We start from the raw sequence: 17,616 nt of genomic DNA, 5'->3' as shown, positions 1-17,616 counted from the left end.
GTCCTGCCTTGAGCGCTCACGCAAAAGAAATCCCTTCATCCTCCCAGCCAAAGCCCTTTCCCAAATCGCTCAGAATGGCAAACCAACGACAGGATGGAGAGGGAATTTGGAAATCTGTCTAGTTTACCTTCTTTCTTTCTTATTTATTTATTTTATTTGACTGCACTGGGTCTTAGTTGCGGCATATGGGATCTAGTTCCCTGACTAGGCATCAAACTCCAGGCCCCCTGCCTTGGGAGTGCGGTCTTAGCCTCTGGACCACCAGGGAAGTCCCTACCCTCTTTCTTAAAAAAATAGGAAACTAGGGCTCAGAGAGGGTAAATGACTTATTAAGGTCACATAGTAAGTCAGTGGCAGAGAGATTAGAGATAGACCAGGCTGTCATGATGCCAGACACAGGGATAAGCTCAACGGATTGACAAACTAGTCGTGTAAACCCTCTAGAATACACAAGGGCACATGCTCTTTTATCGTCTTAGTTGCCTCCCTATGCGTCTTCTCTCCCTTTTCCCCCACACCAGTGGGCCCCTGAGTAGACGGATGGAGACAGAGAGGATACAGGGCAGAGTCAGGGAGAAAAGCCAAAAGCAGGACCACTAAGATGCAGAGACTGTCTATACCATAAATACTGCCTATAGAGACACTGTCTATACCATAAATGTAAATAATGAGCAACCCAGGGGCTCTCAGACGTGTGCTGGACAGCCGGAAGCCCAGATTGGGAGGAATTCATGGACAAAAGGCTCAGCACACATAGGAGGCAGGAGCAGTGGTGGGGAGGAAGCGGGAACTCAGAGAGGCGCTTTGGGGGATCTGAGTCCTCCTAAGAGGAGAGTGGGAGCGTGCTTCTGTCTTTCCCAGCGGGCGCTCATCTTTTCATGTCATCATAGCTGAGGCTGCTGTGTGCTGGGCACCTTAGAAACATTATTTCCTTTCATCCTTATTATGGCCCTCTGAAGTAGGTACTGCCTTACCCCAGTTTTAGGGGTGAAGACTTTGATAGGTCACACGACTCGCCCGAGAGTGCACAGCTTGGAAGTGGTAGATTCCAGCACAGTGGATTCACAGCTGGGTTCTGAACTTGCTCATCCCTCTGCCCCTGAACAGACGATTGTCTTGCCTGGTGCCCCTCTCCTCTCATTACCCCTTCTCCGCCAAAGGAATGGAAAGTTCTGTGGGCTGCAGCCACTGTGAAGGAGGGATGGTTCAGGTGTTCACCCTCCTGCCCTGCCATGGTCTCTCCTGAGAATCAGATGAGGTCCTCAGGCTGTGTCAGTCATTCTTTATCCCCTGCGTCCCCAAGGGACCCATATACCTCACCCCTCCATGGTCATATTTCTAGGCGCACAAGGACCTTGGGATAGGAGACCTGGGTCTCTCCCCCTTCAGAGAAGGTCCAGAATAGGGACTGACTCTGACCTGGGGGTTAGATCCCGAACCCGGAAAGAGCCTGAGAGCCTGGAAGGAGAATCCTCAGGCTCTTACTCACTCTCCCCCTCGCCCAGTGCTTCCTGGAACCAAGCTGGGATAGGTTAATCCCCTGGGGACAGCTGGGTGGCCTCTCCCTGGGAATGAAGATCCCAGTGTTGATGGAGGCCCTGGCACACCTGGCTCTCCTGAGGCTCCTAATAGGGCCTTAAAGCCTTTAAAGAGCCAGGGAGACGGTCCTGGAAGCGCATCTCAGCGGCACCATGGCTGCTGCACTGGTGCTGCTCCTGGGCCTGCAGGCCTTCGCTGGCTGTGGTGAGCACGGGGGCTTTAGGGGCAAGATGTGGACTCGAGGTCCAGGGAGAGGGCCAGCTCTTCTAACTCCATCTTCTCATTTTTCTTCTGCCAACAGCTCAGCTGATCCCATCGGGGACAGCTAACTCTGGAGGTCTCCCCACCGTCTCTGCTGGTCTCCCCACCATCGATGCAGGTCTCCCCACCATCTCTGGGGATGTCTCTGCTGGTCTCCCCACTGTCTCTGGGGATGTCTCTGCTGGTCTTCCTACTATCTCTGCTGGTCTCCCTACTGTCTCTGCAGGTCTCCCCACTGTCCCTGGGGATGTCTCTGCAGGTCTCCCCACTGTCTCTGCTGGTCTCCCCACTGTCTCTGGGGATGTCTCTGCTGGTCTTCCTACTATCTCTGCAGGTCTCCCCACTGTCTCTGCTGGTCTCCTTACTGTCTCTGCTGGTCTCCCCACTGTCTCTGGGGATGTCTCTGCTGGTCTCCCCACTGTCTCTGGGGGTGTCTCTGCAGGTCTCCCTCCTGTCTCTGCTGGTCTCCCCACTGTCTCTGGGGATGTCTCTGCTGGTCTCCCTACTGTCTCTGCAGGTCTCCCCACTGTCTCTGGGGATGTCTCTGCTGGCCTTCCTACTATCTCTGCACGTCTCCCTACTGTCTCTGCTGGTCTCCCCACTGTCTCTGGGGATATCTCTGCAGGTCTCCCTACTGTCTCTGCAGGTCTCCCCACTGTCTCTGGGGATGTTTCTGCAGGTCTCCCTACTGTCTCTGCTGGTCTCCCCACTGTCTCTGTGAGTTTCTCTACAGTTTCTTCAACACCTGGGGCTTTGCCCAGTAATCCTCAGACTTTAAGTCCAGCCATTTCTGGCAGCCCATCAGGAGCAGCATCAGCGTTGCCAGGTGACACTTCTGTTGCTCAGTGCATCTCTGAAGAGCTCTTTAGCTTTGCCTGCAGCTCTGGGTGGGGGCTTCCTGTGCTCAGCCATGAATAAATTGTTAGCTCCCAGAGCCTCACTGAAGCAGTCCTGGCTTTGGTGGCTATACAAAGGCCCTCCTTCTGCTTTTCAACTTATCAACTTTTTCTCTTGTAGTTAGTGTTTTTATATCCAGCCTAAGACATTTTTTTTGCCTAATTCAAGGTCATGAAAATATTCTCTGATGCATTCTTCCAGAAGCTTTACTTTCAAATTTAGAATCTTTGAATCTAAGAATCTTAGCTTTCAAATTTAAGCCTATGACACATCTCAGATTAATTTCTGTGTATGGAGTAAGGGAGAGGTCAAGATCCCTTTTCTCCTCTTACAGATAACCAGTTGCCCTGGAACCACTCATTTCAAAGACTCTCCCTCTCTCCCCACCATTGAAATGTGTGAGTCCCTTTATTGAAAGTAAAGTGACCAAGGCTATTTCTGGGCTCTTCTGTCTGTTCTTACTCCGGGGCCACAGTCCTTAATGTCTGCAGCTTTGCAGCCAGTCTTAGGGTATGGTAGTATAAGCCTTCCACTTCTGTTTTTAAGACTGTCTTAGCTTTTCTCAGTCCTTTTATTTTCATTTACCAAACACTTGCCAGGGTTTCAACTGAGAGGGCACTGGATGGAATTTCTGCTTCTGTTCTCGCTCAGATATCCACCCGTTTTCCCCTCTGCCCTTCTAGGATCTGTCTCCCCAACAACAGTCCTTGGAACTGCTTTACCCATGCCTGGGGCTTCCACAGCAGGTGGGGCTGTCTCAGGCGGTTCCGCAGCCACCACAGCTGGAGCGGCCACCGCCTCCTCTGGGCTCAGCGTCCCGACCAGTAAGGCGCTCTTGTTTGCATTGGGTCACTGACCGGCAGGCACCCCAGCTCCTGGAGAGGAGTGTGAAAGTGTGAAAGTGTTCATCATTCAGTCATGTCTGACTCTGCAACCCCATGGACCGTAGCCCACCAGGCTCCTCTGTCCATGGAATTCTCCAGGCAAGAATACTGGAGTGGGTTGCCATTGTAGGGACAGGCTTAAGGCTTGCTTTCTACTGTGTTTTGAGTACACCTAAGAACATCTCCAGTTCTTCAAAGGGTTTCAGTACCCCTCAAGCCTCTGGTCACACCAGAAGCTGGATGGCTGTTACCTGATTGCTTCCCCAAAAGGTTTCCGACTATATTCCTTGTGGCCCAACCTGTCTTTGCAGGGCAACAAATATCCCCTCCCGAGATCCTGTCCTCCTCCCTCTGTCTCCTTCCTCCCTCCCGTTCAATCCAAATCTCCCCACCAGGCAGTCTGAGGGCAGGAAACGAGCAAAGGGAAAACAAGAGGATTGGCTCTGACTCCCCTTAAAGATCAGAGTCAGGGTGGGGTCGTGAGGAGGGCAGAGGGGGCAGCCTCTGAATAAGATGAGGGAACTACTGGCAGGGCGGGACTGTCAGAGTGCAGAGGCATGGCAGATGAGAGAGGCCCAACAACAGCCTGGGATATGGAGGATGGTTCAGAAAGACGGAGAGGCGTGGATGTCAGTGAGGACTTCAGAGACTGACAGATGCGTCCACAGGTGTAAGGGAAGAAGTGAGTGCAGTTTGGAGTGAAGCCCTTTGAAACCCCCTCCGCTGAAATTCTATTCCCAAGATGACAAGACACCGAGCAATGTGGTCTCAGAGTCACGTAGACATCAGAGTCACAGAAGGAAAGATGCAAAGTTACAGAGGGCAGTGGGGAGTCGGGGGATTGAGGTCCCACCTGCCTCGGTCACAGCCCCTCTCTGGTCCTCAGGCCCGAAGCCACAAGAGAAGGGCTCTGTCCCCGACTGGGCCATCGTGTTGATCACTCTCTCTTTGGTAGCAGCAATTGTCAGTCTACTGTATGGTATCAAAAAGGTGAGTGAAGCTGTGGTCCAAATGTGTGGGTCTCTGAGGCCAGTGGGGCTGGCCCTGGTGCCCCAGAAGGACAGGGGCTTCAGGGGAAAATGACAGCTTACCACACTTAGGGAGGGAGGAAGGGGGAAAGGGACCGCAGTCTGGGTGGCTGAGAGGAAACATCGATTGGGCAGGGATGTGGGGTTGGGGCCACTGAAAGAGAGGCAGGGGAACACTGTAGGCTGACCAGCCCATGGAGGCACTACATTTAGCTCTAGGCAGTGAAGAGTCAACTTCATGGAATTACATTATAACTTGGGTTTTGAATTCTGGCTCTGTCATTACAGCTGTGTGACCTTGTGCAAGTTACTCAGCCTCTCTGTGTTCTGTATTACTCCATTTAAGTAATAACTGACACTTAAATAGCACTTATTCTGTGCCAGGTATTGTACATATCTTAGCTCACAGCAACCCTGTGATACAAGCAATATTATTGTCTCTTATTCTACGGATGAGGTAATTGAGTCCTGGATAAAATGAGAAGGATATTGATAGTATCCAGCTCAAAGGGCTGTTGGGGGGTAAAATGAGCTTACACATGTAAACTGCTTAGGTGCTTGGCACACAGTAAGTGAAGTGAAGTCACTCAGTCGTGTCCAACTCTTTGCGACCCCCTGGACTGTAGCCCACCGAGCTCCTCTATCTATGGGATTCTCCAGGCAAGAATACTGGAGTGGGTTGCCATTTCCTTCTCCAGGGAATCTTCCCAACTCAGGGATCGAACCCAGGTCTCCTGCATTGCAGGCAGATGCCTTAACCTCTGAGCCACCTGGGAAGCCCTGGCACATAGTAAGTGCTCAGCAAATTAGTCTGGTTCATTATCCTTACTGTTTTTGCAGAAAGAGGAGCTCTGAGAACCTGAGTTGTTGAGGGAGGCCGCAGTCCATGGGGAGAGCTGAGGGCTGGGCAGCTTAGTTAACCCTTCCTATCCATCCCTCATCTCATAGGCCTGCGAGTTCCGGAAGGAGATGAATATGGGGTGTGGTTGTGGCTCTGTGACCCCTTATGGCTGCCACCACGAACCCACCAGCCAGCACTACTCCGTCAAGTGAAGGGGCACAACTGGGATCGCCTATGCCCCTCTCCCGATGGCCTTCCTCCTTCCTTCCCTGAGCAGACTCATTCAAGTCACTCAAGACTCTGATGCAGTTTTCTCATCTGTAGAAGGAAGGACCAGGGCACCATGGTCTCCAGGGGTCTTCCAGCCTTTATGGCATCCCGATCTGGGCAGTGGGAACCTCCTCTCCTCATTCTTTCTTCCTGTTCCCATTCTCTTCCCCAACTATCAGAGAACTTAGCTGAGGACACTGCTTGGGACCCCTGGGGAACAGGATGGGGGTCCCCCTTTCTATAAGGAGCCCCCTTGGGCTGGCTCCTGACCCTCTTGAGACCTTCAATTCTCTCACCTCAGTACAGGTGAGGAACCCTGCTCTGTGACGCCCCCTGCTTAGACCACTCCAGGTGGGTGGTGGACACAACTCTTGCTAAATAAAACAGTAGTGCTCCCCTGGTCTCCCAGCCACTGTGTAATTATCCAAGTGCTTTGCCGTCGGGCAGGCACCGACCAGGTCTGGTCTCTGCCTCTTACCAGATATGTGACCTTGGGCATTTAAATCATTTCCCTGAACCAAGCTTGTTTGTTCTCAAGCTATAAAATGAGGCTGACATTGCTAACCTCATAGGTTACAACAAGGTAAAGTGCTCAGCACATTTCTCTGTACCTAGAACAGCTCAGACATCAGTAGCTGGTAGGGTTGTTTTGTGACCCTCTCAGCCCAGGTTGTGCAGTGGTATAGAATCTCCTGCCAACACAGGAGATGCAAAAGACACGGGTTTGATCCCTGGGTCAGGAATATCCCCTGGAGGAGGAAATGGCAACCCACTCCAGTATTCTTGCCTGGAGAATCCCATAGACAGAGGATCCTGGTGGGTTGCAGTCCACAGGGTCGCAAAAGAGTCGGACATGACTGAGCCATCGTGCACACACAACCTAACTATTACAGCTCAGACACAACAACCTCTTCTGACATCAAGAGCCTGCACATACCTCTAAGTTCCTCCACCTCTGATGCGTGTGTCCTCTGGGGGACGTTGTGGCTAAAGAAGAATGGGGAATATTTATTTACACAGTGAAGGCAGAGAGTCTCAACCTGAGCACCACTGATGTGAGCTGGAGAGTTCTTTGCTGTGGGGCTGTCCTGTGCCTTGCAGGATGGCCAGGACCCCCTCTGGCCTCTACCCGCTGGGTGCCAGGAGCAACCCCCTCCAAGGTGGGACAAGGTTGTCTCTAGACATGGCGAAATGTCCCCAGGGGACAGAGTTGCCTCTCCTTGTTGAGAACTTCTCTCCTAGAGACCTGGGTCCCTGGAGGAAAGTGTGGGGGTGGGGCCAGATTAGTGGAAAGGGGGATTTTCAGTCCCTCCTGGGTCCAGATGGAGAGGCAGAGGAGGTCTACCTCTGCCTCAGTCTCCCTACCCTACAGGACGCATTGCCTGGGAGGCAGGCTACCCAGTTCTGAGCAGTCAGGCTTTGGTCTGATTCCATGGAGCCTAATTACTTGCCTAATCATGTTAATGAGCAGCTGGCCTCTCCTCTTCCCTTCCACTCCAGCCCTGCCTAGGTCTTAGGGACCAATCATGCCCAGTACTAGATGGATTCACAAGTTCGGCCCTCTAGTCCTCCCATGAGCCCCGTGGCCCCAGGGCCCTGGCACCGTGCCCTCCAGGTCAGGCCGTCTCCACCCCCTCTGCCTGCTCCACTCACCCCTAGAGGTAGGAGCCAGCCCTGGCTTCCACTCCGTTCAGCCGAGTCAACACGATTGACTGCGTCCCGTGTGCCAGGCCCTCACTCTGGTGCTGGGGCTGCAGCAGCAATCATGGCAAAGACCTGGCCGGCTGCTGACTCCCCAGTAGAGGAGACCCACCGTAAACAAATTAAGTGAGCAATAGGGGTGGTGACTTGAGACCCCCGGACCCACAGCTTCCTCTCTCCTTAGAATCCCAGGGAGCCTGCCCTCCCCCTACACCAGCCCCAGGCACTGTCTCCTGGGAGCGCAGTATATGAACTTTGACAACCTCTGAGCTAATGTTTGCTTCAGGCAGGGAATCAGGACCAAGGGGAGAGGGAGACTCCAGGGAGGTCCTAGACGGACTGGCCGCCACCCCTGCTGAGGGATACGTCAGTCCCTGGGGTTCCATGTCTGCCTTTGTCTCCGTCTCCACCTGTCCCCACCTGGTGTGTCATCTCTGGACACCTGGAAGCACCTGTCTTTGCAGGAGCCAGACACTGGAGGGCTTTCCCCGTCTCTGCTCTTTCACCTCATACTCATGGGCAGCTCCACCCAGGGCAAAAAGAGTGAACGTGTGTGAGTAAGGGGTGTGTGTGAGTAAGGGGTGTGGAGAGCTGGGCTGACGTAAGAGAAGTGGAAAGCAGAGGGTGCAGCTGAAGAAGAATCAGAATTTGAATCTCTTCCCAAAACCCAGGCATCCAACTGTCCCCCTCCCCCTCCCGCCCCAGCCAGATCTCAGTCTTTCTAGAAGCCACCGTCTGCTCCCCACCAGCCCAGAACCCCGGACGCCACCCACCCAACCCCCACAACCTCTGCTGGGGCTGGGGCAGGAGTTGGTCCCTCCCAGTTGCTTTTCCCTGCCCCCAGATCCCACCCCTTGGGTAGACACACACGTTCCCTGCTACATGACAAAGCTGCTGTGGTCTCCCGTTATCAGGGCACCCCCGCAAGGCGGGGCGGTTCCATTTGTTTAAGATTTCAGCCTGAGGAGCCCCAGCCCCCGTGACGTCAAAGCTGGGCCCATATAAGCTGAGGGGACCCCAACCTACGGCCTCAAGCAGCCATCCAGCTCCGACATGGCCCAGCCAGCCCACTGCATCCGTTCCGTCTTTGGCCTCCAGTGCTTCTTCCTTTTCCTTCTCACCTCTCTGGAGGCAGGTAAGATGCCCTCAGAGGCGAGGGGTCACCATCACACAGGGGCATAGAAAACAGAGAGGAGTTGTTTCTTAGCATGCCTATGGTTGACCAATCGCAGAAATGAACAGCAAGTGAATATGTGGTGGGAAGACGGGTGGGTTCCGAGCTGCTGCATGCAGTTGTCTAGGGTGTACACGGCTCAAATTTGCCAGCTGAGGGGCATGTTGGAGATGAAATACAGCCTATGCTCTGCTTCGCTCTGCTAAAACGTGGCCTGTGAGGCTGCAGACACCAAAGTGGGGCTTCTTCCCATCTGGATGAAGACACTGGCTGCTGGCAGTCCTGGGTGGGCAGCAGTGGGGATCTGACACTCCCTGAGCATCTGCTTTGTGCAAGGAATTCACGGATGCTCAAAGTACTTCATCTCGTTTCATGTCCTCCAATCTCCTGAGGTGATTAATGATATCCCATTTTATAGTGAGGAAAGTGAGACTCAGAGAGGTAAAATGCTTGTCTAACATCACAGAGGCAAGCGGGGATCCCGCCACACCACCCCCGCCGCTGTCCTCAGGGTGCATAAAGAGCATTTCTTTCCTTGTTCTGCACCGACCTGCCTTCCAGCCCTGGCTCCGGCCCAGGTGCTTAGTCTGGGCTTCTGTAAAATGGGAGGATGCACCAGGCCAACTGGTTACCACACACCAAGTGTCATTCTAGGCATTTCATCTACATTTATTTACTTAATCCTCATGACAACTCAATACGGTGTGTGGTTTTATCCCCATTTTACAGTTGGGAAACATCCCAGGGCTTTGGGAAGAAAGTGAATATAGAAAAGTGTGATGATGGCCGGTATGGGAAAAGAATCTAAAAAAAAATAGAAGAGTGGAGATATATCTGAGTTGTACACCTGAAACTAATACATTGTAAATCAACTATATTCCAATAAAAATTAAAAAGAAAAGTTTGACAAGCCAAATAGATCTCACCAGGTAAAGTGAAATTGCAAAATCAGTTCACTTAATTAAGAGACAGTTCTGGGACTGAAACTGGGGAGTGGAGATGCCCAAACATAGGGGGCTTTGGGAGGGGCCTGGGCAATTCAGAGGAGGGTCTTTACAAGGTAGACAATTGGCAGAAACAGGTTCAGAGGGACTCTCTACATATTGCATAGAGTCATTCACGGTAATAGCCTTGATGATCCCAAACCAGGGCCCAGAAAGGCCTAAGTATGGACACTCTAGGTCAGGGAAGGCAGCTGCTTTTCCTTCCAATAGTGTTTGACTGAAGGTGACGTTTATCCTTCCCTGAGCTCAGGGTCACGTTGAGGCTGGAGGGGCTGGGGGCAGGTGATGGGGCTGATGGTGGACAGCAGGGGCAGGGGCCAAGGAATCTCTCAGTGTCTCCACCAGGTCTCAGCAGCGCTGTGATTGGAGGCCCTTCCCCGCCCCTCCCACCCACCCCTACCTCAGAGGCACCAGAGCCGCCCTGAGCCACCACCCCAGTCTCACCCACCTTCTCTTCCCCTTCCCGTTAGGCTGGCTGGCTGACCTGCCACTCTCCAGCCCTCCGTCACGCTTCTGCCCAGGGAAAGGATCCTGCAAAGACAGGAGGGAATGAGTCTCGAATCAGCTCCGCACACATTCACTTATTTTTTTTTCTTACATTCACTTTTGAGGGAGATTTACTCTAGGGCAGTGGTCCCCAACTTCTTTGGCACCAGGGACCAGTTTTGTGGAAGAAAATTTTTCCACAGACCGGATGGTGAGGGGGGATGGTTTGGGGATGATTCAAGCTCATTATATTTATTATGCACTTCATTTCTATTATTATTACATCAGCTCCTCCTCAGATCATCAGGCTTTAGATCCCAGAGGTTGGGGACCCCCGCTCTAGGGCATAGGACAGGTGCAAGGCAAACTTGAAATCTGAATTCTGGAGCAGGACACGGGCTCCGTGGGTTTTGGTCTGGGAGACGGCCACGTTAGAGCTTGGCTGGCTGGGACCGAGGGGATGGTGGGGAAGGAAGGGCCCCTAGGTGCTCGGATCCTGCAGAGTGGAACAAGGTGGTGATGGGTGGGGAGGGCTTGAAGCTGGGGTGAGGTTGGGAGGGAGTCAGGGTGGAAGTGGAGTGTGAGTCAGGGCCAGGACATGACTGTGTCCAGCAGAGAGTGAGGCCAGGGTGGGGAGGGAAGAGTGTCAAGAGGAGCGGATGAAGACCTTTAGCCCATAGCTCTGGGGTACGCCCTGTCATTTACCCACAGGACCAATCAATACTCAGCTGCAGATAACTAGATCCTAGAACCCCAGAGTCTGCATCATGCAACCACAGAACCACAGGTGCAGAATCTAGATTAAATCATCACTGCAGAAAGCACAGATGGGGCTGAGGTCCTGGGGAGAATCTAAAAAAGACATTTTCCTACAGTAAGTGTCATTTGATTTAATTTCTATTACAAAAATAATATATTCTCATCCTAGAAACTGGAAAATGGGAAAAAATAGGAAAAGAAAATCTCTTCTAATAAACCCCAGTTGCCCAGCCAAATATTTGAGTGTATTTCTCTTTCATCTCTTTACTATGTCTGTGTTTTAGGTCCCATGTTGCGCTTAAACTATATAGACACTTTAACAAGCAAGCAAATGGAGTAAGCCATTTTTGAGGGGTGGGACATCAAGAAACATCAGAAACACTCTTTTGGGTGAGGCTGTTATGACAGAGGCCCTATGGCACAAGTTACTTAGTAGGATGTCCATATTCTTTTCAAACTAGTGAAAGAAGCAGATATAACAGACCTTTGGAACTGTATGCACAGTTTTGATATTGTAAGATTTGTTTTAATTCTTTTATCCAGGCTGAGTATCTACCTCCAGTGTCTTGTGCTAAAGCCAAGTTTTCCTCTTTGTCTATACCTCAGTGACCAAAACAGTTCTCTTCAGATCATTTTTATAGTCAGTGAAATGAATATCTCATGGTGAAAACTTCCTAGGAAAAGCAAGTTGCTACCAATGGTAGATCTACTGGGCAGAAGACATGGTCATCTCCACCCTGAGGTTTAGTCACTGATTTTCCTCAAGACTCAGGACCATGGGTTACATTGAGCTTCAGCTCCAGATTTTATAATCAATGGTTCCACGGCTATGTGATGTAGATCTGGAATTCTAAGATCTAGTTTTCTAGGTCTAGTTATTGGCTATGTGACTCCTGTGGTTAAATAACCGGTATCCCAAAACTGGTGAGTGAGAGGTCTTCTTTCCACATCTTTTCATCTCAGGGCTCCATTACTTAACCCAGCAGAAGTTAAACCTTAGTCTCCCAACTTTCGGAGGTCACAATTATGTTGTTGTTGTTTTTTTTTTTTACTCAATATGCATAATGAAAAGCTATTGGCATGGCTTCTGAAAAGTTTTCATCAGTCTTAAAAAATTCCCTCATTTATCTATTCAACAAATATTTATGAAGTGCCTCCTATGGCCCAGACATTGTTCTAGACTAGAGACATAGGGATGAATAAAACACATAAAGTCCCTGCCACTGGGGGAGTAAACTGCACTTACTATATGTTAGAAAGTGATGAGTGCTCTGTTGATAAAACAGGAAGCAGCTCAGGAACGTGGAGGGCTGCCATTTTGAAGGTGTGGTCAAGGTAGGCACAGAGGTGTAGAAACCAGGGCAGGTAGAAGAGACATCTGGGGCTGCAGAAGGCTGGAGGGCAAGGCCACAGGCTCGGCTTCCCTTACTACCAAGAGAAAAACAAGAAAGTCTGAGATTGTTTCAAAGACTACTACTTCAAAGAGTCTTCTACACTTCAGCACCTTCAGTGCTCCATACTTCCTATAGTCTTCACACTAAACTGGTAGGTTGACATCGTTATTTACTGTTCAGGACCTGAGCCGTCAGAGCATTTAAGTGGCCTGAGTGAAGGTGTAAAGCTAGTGAGGGATAGTGCCTGGACTCCATCCTGTCCTCTGACTCCTTAATAAGGCCAGTGGAATTGGCCATTCTGAACTGCCTGTCTGCCTATTTCTTCACTCCATGGATATTTTAGTCATCCCTTATCACATTTAAAAGCATCTGGGGTGTAGTGAAAAGCCTATCTTTGCCAATTACTCACCCTCTTTGAACTCCCTTTTTTCACCTGTAAAATAAGATCATATACTTGCCTCACAAGTTCATGGTGAAGATTAAATGAACAAGTATGTGAACAGCATCCTTCAGGGGTCCCACCAATGTCAGTGTTCTTTCTTCCCCAAGAGGCTGGGCTGACTTATGGGCTATATCACCGACTCAATGAACATGAGTTTGAGTAAACTGCAGGAGTTAGTGATGGACAGGGAGGCCTGGCATGCTGCAGTCCATGGGGTCACAAAGAGTTGGACATGACTGAGCGACTGAACTGAACTGAGTGTGGTCTTTACCAGTAAAAGTCTGGGCCCGGGAACCCAGAATATGTGTTTCAGTTCTGGCTCAACCTCTTATCTGCTGAGTGTCTTTGGGGAGATTGCTTAACCTCTCTTAGCCTTGCTTCCTCATCTATAAAAAGGAAAGGATAATAAATTCTCAATCTCAAAAGGTTGCTGTGAAAAGTAAATGCGTTAATACATGTCCTCCTTCATAAGACCTGCCTGTCTCTCAGTAAGTGTTCCAGAAAGGTTGGCCATTGCTGTGGCCAAGTCACCATTGTGTGCAAGTCATCATTTCTCCAAGAGACTCGAGTTTCTTTGCTGTAAAACAGGGACATTGACAGTTTCTGAGATGCCTTGTGGGGAGCTGGGAGATCAATTACCTTAGAAGACAACCCAGAAAGAATGGCTATGAGGCAACTGGCAGAGTGCCTGGCCCCAAGAAGGGCCCCAGTAAACGATAGCCATGGGTTTCCCTTGTGCCTCAGTGGTAAAGAACCCTCCTGCCAATGTAGGAACCACAGGAGACATGGGTTCGATCCCTGGGTCAGGAAGATCCCCTGGAAGAGGGCATGGTAACTCACTCTAGTATTCTTGCCTGGAGAATCCCAAGGATAGAGGAACCTGGCCAGCTACAGTCCATGGGGTCACAAAGAGTTGGACACGATTGGGTGACTGAGCACACACATACACACGCATGATCAGTATTGTTGCCAAGAAAGTCAGAGAATGACTCCAGCCAGTGAAGTGAGGGCCTGATTGTTCAGCCCTCCTCTCTCCCCACAACCTCAAATCCCATCAAGGGACTTGGGCTTCCTTCCCACTCTTGACCCCTTCTTGCCCACCCATATTTCTTTCAAGGACTGAGTTCCTCAACCGTCAGCCCTCCTAAGCAGTCAGCAGGCGGGTGTGTGGATTGTGGTTTCCTGTGATTGGGAGTGCATCCAGGTTCTGGTCGCCACCTTGAGCTAACAGAGCCTGGAAATGTCAGTTATGTAACGACGCTATGTCTCACTCCTCAGTGCTCTCCTGGCCCTTACTCTCCTGGTTAGATATCAGAGACATCTCTTCTGCCTCCACTGGTTGTTCTTCCATGGAGTTAAGGCCCATATCTGTTCACTGATGGGGTTCACACCCTGTCCTTAAACATATTCGGTCCCTGCCAATCCAGCGGCCTCACTCACACCTCCTAGGACCCCCAGGTAAATCTCTTTCTCTTTCAAAAGGGCCACCTTCATCTGTCTCAGAGGGCTTCAGGTGTGTGAGAAGGGGGAGCCAGTGGGGAACCATAAGGGTTGAGTCCTCTCTTCTGCTTCCTGGGATCCAGATCAACCTTCATCATCAAAATGAAAGTTTCCCAACCTGCTCCTCTACCCACCCTCTGTCCCTCTTTTTATATTCTCGTGAGTCACCAGTGTCTACTTACTGTGGGAGGTTTTGCTAGAGGTCTTCCTTAGTCTCTCACACACTTACATCTTGAATGGAGCTGGACTATTATGGAAAGATGGAGATTAGGACATGTATTCCCTTTCCGCTCAGCTCTGCCATGGAAAGACAACTCTATTCCATAAGTATATAATCTCTAGTGCAACACTTGCAAAGCAAAATACCAGTCAATAATTCCTCTCAAAATCTTACAATGTGATAAACTGGACAGGGGTAGAGGTTGTAAGCTCAGTCGCTCAGTTGTGTCCAACTCTACTCAACTCCTGGACTGTAGCCCACCAGGCTTCTCTGTCCATGGAATTTTCCAGGCAAGAATACTGGAGTGGGTTGCCATTTCCCCCTCCAGGGGATCTTCCCGACCCAGGGATTGAACTCGTGTCTCTTGCATCTCCTGCATTGGCAGGGGGGTTCTTTACCACTGTGCCATGTGGGAAACCCGGGCAGAGGTTAACAGTCACACAAACAACTGGCATGTCACGTTGAAGGTAGCAGGAAAGAGTAACTAACAAAGAATTTTTTGAGCACTGAGATGAAGTTGGAGCTTATTTGCTGAGAAAGATGAGGAAAAAGGCCATAAAGCTAGGAAGATCAAACTTGAGGAGTGAGGAGCAGAGGTGGAGAGGAGAGAGGCGGCATTCCTGCTGAAATGCCACACCAGAGGTCCAGAGAGTGGAGGTGAGAACGGGAATGAGATAGCAGGGTATTCCAAAGAGACTGGCTGGGGAGACATAGCTGGGATAACAAAGGGAGCCCTACAGATGACATAAAAAGGGAAACAGGGAAGAGCATGGAGGAAGTTTCTTATTTGCCTCTCTCCCTTCACAGGTGCTGCCACACTTCAAGAACGCCGGAAAACTGGCGAATCCTCAATATTTCTGGCTCCAGTCCTTGGTTCCATTACCTTGTCTAACCACACTGCTTTTCATTCAGAATACAGCTCTTCAGACGCCCTGATATCTACAGAAACCCATAAGCCAAAGCACCAATGCACTACCACGCACCGCTCCAAGCTGGCTCACCAAAGCTCCACAACCCAAGTTGCTCCTCCTGCTTCTGAACAGACCTCCAGCAAACAAAGAATAGGGCCAACTATCAAGAACAAACATGCTTCTGAACCTAATGACACCACTAATACAGATAGGGAAACACATACAACTCCAGTACCCAACAGAAAGAATACCACTTGTCTTAAGAGCACAACAAGCAGATCAACAGTGACAAGCAAAACAGCCAAAGTTGTAACACCAAGTAGCACCTCAAACAAGACTACTGAAAAGACAACACAAAACCTAGGAAAAGGGAGTGACCACAAGCAATCAACCACAGGGGGCCATGAGTGGACCACAGGAACCCCAGTAAAGTCCACAGAACATGAAGCAAAGACCACAGGGGACAATGAGAGGGCCACTGGAGCCTCAGAAAAGTCCACAGGACACGAAGGAAAGACCACATCAAACCATGAGAGGCCCACTGAAACCTACAGAGGAAATACCACACTGGGCCATGAGAACACCACAGGAACCCCAGAAACGCCCACAAAACATGAAGGAAAGACCACATGGACCCATTATAAGACCACAGGAGGTTCAGCAAAATCTACTAGACATCAAGAAAAGACCACGTCGGTCACTGAGATCATAAAAACGTCAATAAAACTCACAGCAAAAAACACAGCAGCCACAGAGAACATAAGATCTACAGTGAAAGTCACAGGAAATGCATCTATCAGCACTAGATCTCCTTGTACCAGTAACAAGGCTCCCCGGTGTTTACGCACTGGTTCCTCTACACCCGTGTCAGACGCCCACGACAACAATGACTCACAAGGAGTTGTCCATAAGGGAGAAACGGAAGGGAGTGATTCCTTCCCCGCATGGGCCATAGTGGTCGTGATCCTGTTGAGTGTGATTCTCCTTCTGGTGTTCATCAGCCTAATTGTCCTGGTAAGGGAGAGTAATGGCCAGGGAGGGTGAATCCATGGAACAGGGAGTTGAGATGATATATGGATCAGAACTGGAGGGAATGATAAGTCAAGGAAAAGCGGCATGGTGTGGGAAAAGATAATAGAGGGAATGTGGTGGTGGAAACTATGGAGAAAAAAAATAGATGCATGGGACATGAAAAATGGAATTGGGAAGCAAGCAGTGACTGAGAAAAAAAAGCTGTGAAGCAGGGAAAATGTAGGGGTTGGAGACAGAGTCTGGGGGTAAGAATAGGCGACATTCGGATAAAGAAAATAGGACAGAAGAGGAAACTGGAAATGAAGTCTGGAACTCTATACTGAATGTGGGACTGGAATAAGGATTAGGATTTGAATGGAATCTTGGGAAAGGAGCAAGTCAAAGGTCCAAGGTCAGGGAGAACAGAATTGAGGACCTGAGATATGGGTGTTGATAAAGGCAAATGGCATGGCAGATGGTACTCACTCCTCTTTTCTCCTCCCAATCACAGGCCTCCTACTTGGCTGGAACACGCTGTGCACTGACCCAGAACACTGAGAATAATGACTCAGAGAATGTCGGGGGCTCCAATTCCTACCCAGTTTACTTGATGGAGCAACAGACTCTCGGCCCATCCCAGACACCTGGCCCACGATGATCATTCAGAAGTCGCTCACCCCTAGATTTTCCATGACCTATCCCTTTCCTGGATGAGACCCATAACAGGGACCCACAATTGTGAGTCCCACAAGTGAGACCCACAGTTCCTATTTCCTGGACTCCAAGAAGGGCAAAGTACTGAGAGTTAACACGCTAACATTTCAACTGCTGTGCTCTTATTTAAACCAGCCAAGGCGTGAGATGATAAGCAAAAAGGATATGAGTTTGGGATGGATGTATGGGGTGGAGATCAATATAGGACTCCGAGTCCTTGGAGGGGGCAGCACAGTTGGGGAGTCCTGGGAGGGGGCAGCACAGTGGGGGAGCCTTAGAAAGCAATGCTCCAGACCTGACCGGGTCAGGATTATAGGCAGGGGGAGTCAAAAGACAGAGCCTGTGGGTTTCAGGACCAACCTATATTATTTCCACCTCTCACTTAGAGTTTCTGTGTGGACAGCTTTGTCTCTCAGTTCCTAGGGCCCTTGATTTTTTTTTTTTTTTAATAAAAAAATATTTAAAAGAAATGAGAAGAAAAGAGGATTTCTTTCTCCACCCTCTACATTCTCAGAAAAATTCCAGGAAAGATCATCCCACAGAATGATATCTCCCACCTAGATGGCTTGGCCCTCTTCCT

General features: G+C 50.2%; 1 protein-coding gene across 1 annotated transcript; it reads left to right on the top strand.

The window, feature by feature from the left end:
* Positions 1-8,389: 8,389 nt before the first annotated feature.
* On the top strand, positions 8,390-17,500 carry MUCL3 (mucin like 3). Its single transcript, XM_027525005.1, has 3 exons — positions 8,390-8,556; positions 15,208-16,325; positions 16,834-17,500. Exons 1-3 carry the CDS (start codon positions 8,475-8,477, stop codon positions 16,978-16,980), a joined length of 1,347 nt encoding a protein of 448 aa, XP_027380806.1. The 5' UTR covers positions 8,390-8,474; the 3' UTR covers positions 16,981-17,500.
* The last annotated feature ends 116 nt before the right edge of the window (positions 17,501-17,616 follow it).

The sequence above is a fragment of the Bos indicus x Bos taurus genome, chromosome 23, assembly GCF_003369695.1.
Source record: "Bos indicus x Bos taurus breed Angus x Brahman F1 hybrid chromosome 23, Bos_hybrid_MaternalHap_v2.0, whole genome shotgun sequence".
Classification (NCBI taxonomy): Eukaryota; Metazoa; Chordata; class Mammalia; order Artiodactyla; family Bovidae; genus Bos; species Bos indicus x Bos taurus.
Note: the sequence above shows the minus strand (reverse complement) of the source record. Positions and strands in the feature narration are given on the sequence as shown.

Excerpts from the sequence above, each read along its gene's own strand:
- MUCL3 (XM_027525005.1), top strand. The coding sequence starts at position 8,475 with ATGGCCCAGCCAGCCCACTGCATCCGTTCCGTCTTTGGCCTCCAGTGC. Across the intron at positions 8,557-15,207 it reads TCTCACCTCTCTGGAGGCAG|GTGCTGCCACACTTCAAGAA; the intron begins GTAAGATGCCCT and ends CTCCCTTCACAG. Across the intron at positions 16,326-16,833 it reads TCATCAGCCTAATTGTCCTG|GCCTCCTACTTGGCTGGAAC; the intron begins GTAAGGGAGAGT and ends TCCCAATCACAG.